Source organism: Alosa pseudoharengus, unplaced genomic scaffold (genome assembly GCF_046254945.1).
Source record: "Alosa pseudoharengus isolate Yale_2024_CS ecotype anadromous, Long Island Sound unplaced genomic scaffold, YU_APseudo_1.1 YU_APseudo_1.1_scf_5, whole genome shotgun sequence".
Classification (NCBI taxonomy): Eukaryota; Metazoa; Chordata; class Actinopteri; order Clupeiformes; family Clupeidae; genus Alosa; species Alosa pseudoharengus.
Window position 1 is genome coordinate 42,448,674 of NW_027468837.1, and position 10,000 is coordinate 42,458,673.

The 10,000-nt window shown below is 44.1% G+C and overlaps 1 protein-coding gene across 2 annotated transcripts in view; it reads right to left on the reverse strand.

Annotated features, from left to right (window-relative positions):
- nelfcd (negative elongation factor complex member C/D) overlaps window positions 1-10,000 on the reverse strand; it is a 56,069-nt gene that overhangs the window by 30,422 nt on the left and 15,647 nt on the right. For both annotated transcript variants that reach the window (XM_076268372.1, XM_076268373.1), the window contains 2 exons: window positions 9,245-9,375; window positions 7,085-7,250 (listed from right to left, as the gene is read on the reverse strand). In XM_076268372.1, coding sequence (XP_076124487.1) covers window positions 7,085-7,250; window positions 9,245-9,375 — 297 coding nt within the window. The remainder of the gene's footprint in view (window positions 1-7,084; window positions 7,251-9,244; window positions 9,376-10,000) is intronic.

A 10,000-nucleotide genomic window follows, 5' to 3' on the forward strand; every position in this document is an offset into this window, starting at 1 on the left:
TGTATCGCGTAACAGCCAGGTATTAGTTGGCTCAAAGATTAGGGAATCAGGCTGGAGAGTCATGCATGTGTTGCTTTTGCGGGATTGAATCCAGTTTAATGCTAGTTTTCAAAACATATTTTTTTACATGTCTTTTGTCCGAGTGGCTGTAATGTAGCCGAGCGCTCATGGCGTATGAAAAGCGACTTCAAACCTTCTAAAACAACTTGTTTGTGAATGTCTGACAACTGCTGCAGCGCATGCACGCGCAAGAAAAAAAGTAGGTGGAGAAACCAGAAGGCACACAACACCGGAACGATTTTAAGGCTATTTCACATAGGCTACTCAATGGTGCTATTTCACATGCATTATAGCGACCCCCACTCACCGGGATTAGGTGGAAGGTGTTAATAGACGATTGGCGTAGCCTACAGTGGACTAGGGCTGTCAAAATTGCTCAAAAAGACGTTCGAATATCCCCTCTAAAATAAACACATGTATTCGAATATATTGGAATATCTAGGCTATATTATTTGCGCATTATGTCAGTGACGCGCATCATGTCATCTGTTTTTAACTTTTTGGAAACTTTTGAATTAACTGAAAGAAGATAAATATTTTTCGTTAGTTTTGGAAGTTAATTTTTACGTAGCCTACAATGGCCAGTTCCGACAAAGCCGAAATTAGTCTTTTTGAAACAATGAGTGAGCAGGCCGCACGTTTGTATGGTTATATTGCTTGACAGGGGGGATCCCAAGCAGCTTTCAGCCATAAGGCTACTTTGAGAACATTTCCTAATTCACCCGACACTGATATTCAAAATGTTGAAACTATTTCGGCATAGCCTATAAGCAGTTTAATTAAATGTAATGTTAGTTGTAAACAAACGGGCTACTTGGTGAGGCTTGACCTCACAGATGCGCTCGTGCCTTAAATGGCAAGAAAAATCTTCACGATATAGGCCTATTAACTGACCGCCCGATTTACGTTGGCTGGGGGGCAGGGGGGGCCATCAGACATTTGTTCCCAAGGGTCTATGAATTGTTAATCCGGCCCTGCCCCCAACGAACGCAACTTTCCACCTCTGAGACAGCTTAAAAGAAGTCGAGAGGACTCCTAACTAAGACCTACTTACTGTAGGCTGCGCAAGGCCACAGGCCTTTTTTTTGGGCAAGCCTGCATTCGAGGCAGGCCTTCTGTTGAAGAATTTTATATAAATCCTGCGCTAACAGTAATCCTCCTACCCCCCGCTACCACAGCTGTGGATAGTGTGGCATGCTCACGCATTATGTCTCCTTCTTGCAAACTAGGCCTATAGCCCAACCATTTACGTCTTCACAAAAATAACAACTTGCCAGATATGCCTTCATATCTTTGGGCTTCATTCAGCATTTTGTTCTTCCACTGGAAATTACTCTTCTACATTTGCTGCCTGCTGCATCCTTTCTGTTTGTATTGTTTAGAAAACGTTTGACGTCTTGAGTTAATGCATTAAACATTGTTTGCTGGTAACCAGCCACAAATAGCCTTCAGATTATTGCGTGCGTACATTCTCTATTCTCTCCAAAATGTGCCCGTTCTATAGGCTGGCCAAGTGCGTAATTCTGTGGCATAAAGTAGATGTATTTGTTTATTGTACAGAAAAATAAAAATAACCTGTCAAGCAGTCAATAAGTAGGGCAAATTAATATACGAAACCAAAACGTGGGTCATAGTTGTCTAAGCCTCTGCTGTGATGCCAAACCCATGAACAAAGACGCATTGATATCTGCAATAGAGTTTTTTTTGGCGAAACAAACTCACAGCCGAACGTTGCAATAAATACATAGACCATCTGGACAAAGTCATCAACAGAGTCATAGCACTGAAGGGAGAGGCAACTGGCATGTAATCTCCCAATGGGCCAATGGATGTACAAGTTTTCTCCTGTGCCTACGATATTTAATCCAGTGTTTCGTGAAGTTGGAAAATGCTATTCGTTTTAACAAATTTTTATGATAGTATGAAGTACTTTTTGTATAGGCTACTATCTTAATTGCTTAATACTCAATACTTGACCAATGGCTATTGCATCTGTCTATTGAAAGTGAGAATGTGGCAAGTGATCTACTGTATAAGCTTCATAAAATAAAATAAACAGATTGCTAATGGCCTACAAGCTGATCTGGGGTGCGTTTCCCGTAGCCTACAACTACGGAGGTTAGCTTTTTACTAACACGATGCATCGTTCAACTAACCAACATGTAAGTTACGACTGTTTCCTATAACTTTCGTACTTACATAGTACTTTGTAAGTTTGGACCATGATAGTTTCCAAACTTCAGTAGTCTGGACTAAGGTGGTTAATGATGTTTAGTAGCATGTGAACGGGCACACCTGCACATAATTCTGTTTACCTAAGTTTATCTTTTGTGCAGATCATATTATCAAAATCAGAATCAGCCTTCTTGGCCTGGTTTGCGTAAACTAACAAGGAATCCCCCCCCTCCATGAAAATCAAAGGCTACATATTCTCAACTGACTCGTCAAAAAGTGCGCACCACCTTATTATTATCTGCAGGTGTGTGACTTTGACTTACGTGCACGTGGCTGCAAATTGACTTTTAATTTATGTATTTTCTGCCTTGGGCATTTTAAAATAAGGATGTATGGTGGTTAGAAGTCTAAATATCAATTAGAAACCTAAATATATTTATAATTATTAATTTGCAAACAAATAACTGGCGTCAGTGACGTCTTTGACATGAAGATCCCCGGAACTATGCTTCTACTAGCATTCTACCACAGGTCGAGAGGTGTAGTTGTAACTACACTACTTTACGATAGTGGTTGCGAACGTTCATTGCTACTATGGTTTTGGGAAACACTAACGTAGTGTAACGATGCATTGGACTATGTAAGTTCCACCACCATAGTTCAAACTATCATTTTGGAAACAGTTTTGTCGTACTTACATAGTTTCAACCATGTTAGTTGCTAACGTAGTTAGCTTTTGGGAAACGCACCCCTGATGTCTGATGTGTGATCAGTGGAATATGGGGAGGGAAGTGGCAGTGTTTTTTTTGCGCGTCTGCAGAACTCAGCCAAATATGAATGTAATTCTGCCGCATAAAGCATATGTATTTGTTTATTGTACAGAAAAATAAAAATGACATGTCAAGCAGTCAATTGACTACATTGCAGCCAAGAAGTAGGGCAAATTCATTTACGAAACCAAAACGTGGGTCATAGTTGTCTAAGCCTCTGCTGTGATGCCTGTTAAAAACGTCGCTAGATAGTATTAAATCGCCAACAACATTGTTTTCTGCAGAAGCCTACCCAAGGCTACAGATTAATTCTGAACAGTTATTTCGTTACCACAGTGTAGTCAAGCCTTAAGCCATACCCAAGTAGCCTAAATCGAGGTAATGTTTAATTATGCATGATTTATTTTGTTATTGAATTCGTAGGCTGGGATTCCTCTCGGCAACAATTATGTTTAACGGTAGCCTCCTGCTTTTTCAGAAGGGGCGACAGGCAGGCTACTGGCAGAGCGACGCACAGTGGCTGAAGGTGGTACTAAAGTTTCACGCAGCTTCACGCCGCTTAATGCGCGACTGAAGTGGCCATTTGAAAACAACGCCCACTGTACATGTATCTGTGTGTGTGTGTGTGTGTGTGTGTGTGTGTGTTTGACCCATTTCCTATTTTCACCCCCTTAGGGCCTGGACACACCAACCCAACAGCCGACCGTTGGCAGAAAAGCAGTTGGACTGACCAGTCGGCTCCCGTCTCCCTGAGACGGTCAAAAAAATGCGGCAGAACACAAGCCACGCCGAGCGTACGTCCTGAACGTGACGTCATACATTACGTCTACATTACTAATGTCCTGCACGTAACATGATACATTACTAACGTCCTGCGCGTGACGCGACACATTACATCTACATTACTAACTTCCTGCACGTGACCTTGATACATGTCACATTAGTAACGTTTGCAGTAAATGAAAAGTGAATGGGAACTGCTAGTGGTGTTCGCTAGCTAGGTAGCAACTAAGGACTTTGGTTAAACTTGTATGTCGTTGCAAACTAACCTGAACTAAAATACGTTCAGCAACTGTGTGGTCTACTAGTTTTAGCAAAAGTATGTTATAGTTTATCAAAATGGGGTCATAACTTGCATGGCTGAAGGTTAATGGTCTGAGAATGTTTAGTCAAGGGCTAGCCCTCCACCAATCAGATTGGCCATTGAGGCCGACGGCCACTGGCCGATTCGACTCGTGAAATCGGCCAAAATGAACGCCGACTCCAACTGACGACGGCACGGGACACACCAATCCGACTCGAGTCAATGATCTCGCACGACTGTATGGTGACGTCCGACATCCAGCAGCAGTGGCAGCAAAAACTGTCCTGAGTGTGTCCTGTTAGTACTGTCCTGAGTGTGTCCTGTTAATACCGTCCTGAGTGTGTCCTGAGTGTGTCCTGTTAATACTGTCCTGAGTGTGTCCTGTTAGTACTGTCCTGAGTGTGTCCTGTTAATACTGTCCTGAGTGTGTCCTGTTAATACTGTCCTGAGTGTGTCCTGTTAGTACTGTCCTGAGTGTGTCCTGAGTGTGTCCTGTTAGTACTGTCCTACTGTCCTGAGTGTGTCCTGTTAGTACTGTCCTGAGTGTGTCCTGAGTGTGTCCTGTTAGTACTGTCCTACTGTCCTGAGTGTGTCCTGTTAGTACTGTCCTGAGTGTGTCCTGTTAGTACTTTCCTGAGTGTGTCCTGTGTGTGTCCTGTTAGTACTGTCCTGAGTGTGTCCTGTTAATACTGTCCTGAGTGTGTCCTGAGTGTGTCCTGTTAGTACTGTCCTGAGTGTGTCCTGTTAATAATGTCCTGAGTGTGTCCTGAGTGTGTCCTGTTAGTACTGTCCTGAGTGTGTCCTGTTAGTACTGTCCTGAGTGTGTCCTGTTAGTACTGTCCTGAGTGTGTCCTGTTAATACTGTCCTGAGTGTGTCCTGTTAATACGGTCCTGAGTGTGTCCTGTTAGTACTGTCCTGAGTGTGTCCTGAGTGTGTCCTGTTAGTACTGTCCTGAGTGCGTCCTGTCCTGTTAGTACTGTCCTGGGTGTCCTGTTAGTACTGTCCTGAGTGTGTCCTGTTAGTACTGTCCTGAGTGTTTCCTGTCCTGTTAGTACTGTCATGAGTGTCCTGTTAGTACTGTCATGAGTGGAGTCCTGAGTGTGTCCTGTTAGTACTGTCCTGAGTGTCCTGTTAGTACTGTCCTGAGTGTGTCCTGTTAATACGGTCCTGAGTGTGTCCTGAGTGTGTCCTGTTAGTACTGTCATGAGTGGAGTCCTGAGTGTGTCCTGTTAGTACTGTCCTGAGTGTCCTGTTAGTACTGTCCTGAGTGTGTCCTGTTAGTACTGTCCTGAGTGTCCTGTTAGTACTGTCCTGAGTGTCCTGTTAGTACTGTCATGAGTGGAGTCCTGAGTGTGTCCTGTTAGTACTGTCCTGAGTGTCCTGTTAGTACTGTCCTGAGTGTGTCCTGTTAGTACTGTCCTGAGTGTGTCCTGTTAGTACTGTCCTGAGTGTCCGGTTAGTACTGTCCTGAGTGTGTCCTGTTAGTACTTTCCTGAGTGTGTCCTGTTAGTACTGTCCTGAGTGTGTCCTGTTAATACTGTCCTGAGTGTGTCCTGAGTGTGTCCTGTTAGTACTGTCCTGAGTGTGTCCTGTTAATAATGTCCTGAGTGTGTCCTGAGTGTGTCCTGTTAGTACTGTCCTGAGTGTGTCCTGTTAGTACTGTCCTGAGTGTGTCCTGTTAGTACTGTCCTGAGTGTGTCCTGTTAATACTGTCCTGAGTGTGTCCTGTTAATACGGTCCTGAGTGTGTCCTGTTAGTACTGTCCTGAGTGTGTCCTGAGTGTGTCCTGTTAGTACTGTCCTGAGTGCGTCCTGTCCTGTTAGTACTGTCCTGGGTGTCCTGTTAGTACTGTCCTGAGTGTGTCCTGTTAGTACTGTCCTGAGTGTTTCCTGTCCTGTTAGTACTGTCATGAGTGTCCTGTTAGTACTGTCATGAGTGGAGTCCTGAGTGTGTCCTGTTAGTACTGTCCTGAGTGTCCTGTTAGTACTGTCCTGAGTGTGTCCTGTTAATACGGTCCTGAGTGTGTCCTGAGTGTGTCCTGTTAGTACTGTCATGAGTGGAGTCCTGAGTGTGTCCTGTTAGTACTGTCCTGAGTGTCCTGTTAGTACTGTCCTGAGTGTGTCCTGTTAGTACTGTCCTGAGTGTCCTGTTAGTACTGTCCTGAGTGTCCTGTTAGTACTGTCATGAGTGTCCTGTTAGTACTGTCCTGAGTGTGTCCTGTTAGTACTGTCCTGAGTGTCCTGTTAGTACTGTCCTGAGTGTTTCCTGTCCTGTTAGTACTGTCCTGGGTGTCCTGTTAGTACTGTCATGAGTGGAGTCCTGAGTGTGTCCTGTTAGTACTGTCCTGAGTGTGTCCTGTTAATACTGTCCTGAGTGTGTCCTGTTAGTACTGTCCTGAGTGTCCTGTTAGTACTGTCCTGAGTGTTTCCTGTCCTGTTAGTACTGTCATGAGTGGAGTCCTGAGTGTGTCCTGTTAGTACTGTCCTGAGTGTCCTGTTAGTACTGTCCTGAGTGTGTCCTGTTAGTATTGTCCTGAGTGTCCTGTTAGTACTGTCCTGAGTGTGTCCTGAGTGTGTCCAGTTAATACTGTCCTGAGTGTGTCCTGTTAGTACCGTCCTGAGTGTCCTGCTGGTACTGTCCTGAGTGTGTCCTGAGACAGTTACACACTGTCCTGTGATAACCATGACTGTCCTGTGGACCCTCAGACACACTGTTCCGTGACACCCATCACTGTACTGTTTTTTGCGTAAATTAGTGTGTGCATGTGTGTGTTTGCTTTTGTGTATATGTGTGCGCGTGTGTGTGTGTGCATATGTGTGTGTGTATACAGTATATGTCTGTGTGTTTGCATGTGTTTGTGTGTGTGTATGTGTTTGTGTGTGTATATATATATGTGTGTGTGTGTGTGCATGTGTGTGTGTATATATATATATATATATATGTATATGTGTGTGTGTGTGTGTGTGTGTGTGTGTGTGTGTGTGTGTGTCTCACCAGCTCCACGGGGGGGGGGTCCATGCTGCTGAACATCTTGAAGAGGACGGTGATGTCAGCAGGGTTGAGGGCTCCTTTAGACAGCATGGCACCCAGAGCCTGACACGCCCGCGGGTATGCTGCAGCTGTGCTCAACGCCAGCGTGATCTGACTGGCATCATGACCCCTACACACACACACACACACACACATTATGCTGCAGCTGTGCTCAACGCCAGCGTGATCTGACTGGCATCATGACCCCTACACACACACACACACACACACACACACACATTACGCTGCAGCTGTGCTCAACGCCAGCGTGATCTGACTGGCATCATGACCCCTACACACACACACCCACACACACACATTACGCTGCAGCTGTGCTCAACGCCAGCGTGATCTGACTGGCATCATGACCCCTACACACACACACACACACACACACACACACACATTATGCTGCAGCTGTGCTCAACGCCAGCGTGATCTGACTGGCATCATGACCCCTACACACACACACACACACACACACATTACAGAGTTAACACACACACACACACACACACACACACACACACGTTACAGAGTTAAAACACACACACACACACACGTTACAGAGTTAACACACACACACACACACACGTTACAGAGTTAACACACACACACACACACACGTTACAGAATTAACACACACACACACACACACATATGTTAGAGTTAACAAACACACACACACACATTACAGAGTTAGCAAACACACACACACACATTACAGAGTTAACAAACACACACACACACACACTACAGAGTTAACAAACACACACACACACACACACACACACACACACACGTTACAGAGTTAACAAACACACACACACACACATATGTTAGAGTTAACAAACACACACACACACATTACAGAGTTAGCAAACACACACACACACACATTACAGAGTTAACAAACACACACACACACATACGTTACAGAGTTAACACACACACACACACACTACAGAGTTAACAAACACACACACACACACACACACACACACACACGTTACAGAGTTAACACACACACACAAACATTACAGAGTTAACAAACACACACACACACACACTACAGAGTTAACAAACACACACACACACACACTACAGAGTTAACAAACACACACACACACACACACACTACAGAGTTAACAAACACACATATACTACAGAGGCCGTGCCCAACGCCAGTGTGATCTGACTGGCATCATGACCCCTACACACACACACACACACACACACATTACAGAGTTAACACACACACACACACACACACGTTACAGAGTTAAAACACACACACACACACGTTACAGAGTTAACACACACACACACACACACGTTACAGAGTTAACACACACACGTTACAGAGTTAACACACACACATACACACACACACACACACACACACAAACATTACAGAGTTAGCAAACACACACCCACACGTTACAGAGTTAACACACACACATACACACACACACACGTTACAGAGTTCACACACACACACACACACACACACACACACATTACAGAGTTAGCAAACACACACACACATTACAGAGTTAGCAAACACACACACACATTACAGAGTTAGCAAACACACACACACACACACACACACACACATTCGTTACAGAGTTAACAAACACACACACACACATATGTTACAGAGTTAAAAAACACACACACACACATTACACAGTTAACAAACACACACACACACACATATGTTAGAGTTAACAAACACACACACACACATTACAGAGTTAACAAACACACACACACACACATTACAGAGTTAACAAACACACACACACATACGTTACAGAGTTAACACACACACACTACAGAGTTAACACACACACACAAACATTACAGAGTTAACAAACACACACACACACACACACACACACACACACTACAGAGTTAACAAACACACATATACTACAGAGGTAACACACACACACACACACACTACAGAGTTAACAAACACACATATACTACAGCGGTAACACACTCACACCCAGAGCCCACAGAGCCTGACACGCCACCAGGTGTGTGTGTGTGTGTTTCTGCGCCTCAAAGCCGATCCTCCCTGTGTGTGTGTGTGTGTGTGGTGTGTGTGTGTACCTCTGATGAGCTGATTTCTGCACCTCCTGGCCGATGCGCCTCATAGCCGATCCTCCCTGCTCCTCCTGGGCCAAGATGGACATCATGGACTGAGCAAATAGGTACGTGTGCTCCCCGTGACACACCATCTTCTGCTCACACACACACACACACACACACACACACACACAATCAGATACAGATAAATAAACACACAAACACACAATCAGATACAGATAAACACACACAACCAGATATAAATATAGAAATACACTAGAGCCCGACCGATTTATCGATGGGCCAATATTATCGGCCGCTCAGTCCTGTACATCCGTTCCGCGAAAATAATTCACACTTCAATTTGTCTCCATATTTTACTCCATCCCCCACTCTTGAAACTTTTGTGTATGCTTGTTTGGCATGCCTGAGTGTGTGTGTGCGGCTGAAAGTAGCCTACTGGTGCTGAAAAGGTGAATAGATTGTAGAATAGCCAAAGAAGATGTAGCATTGTTATAAAACCTTTAAAATCTCTAAACAATCACAAGTAGGGCAGTTCATCACAGTTCATCCATTGCAACTGGATTGATGAAAGGTCACTTACACCTGTAGGCTACATTGTATTTGGGAAAAGCAAAAGGTATCAGCATAATTTTATTGATTTATTTATTTATAAACAAAAACATCTCTGTCAGTTCCATGCCTTTTATCAAAAACAAAGGTCATTTTTGGATGGATGGATTTTTTGTGAATGTTTCTTCTTCTACATAAGATTTTAGT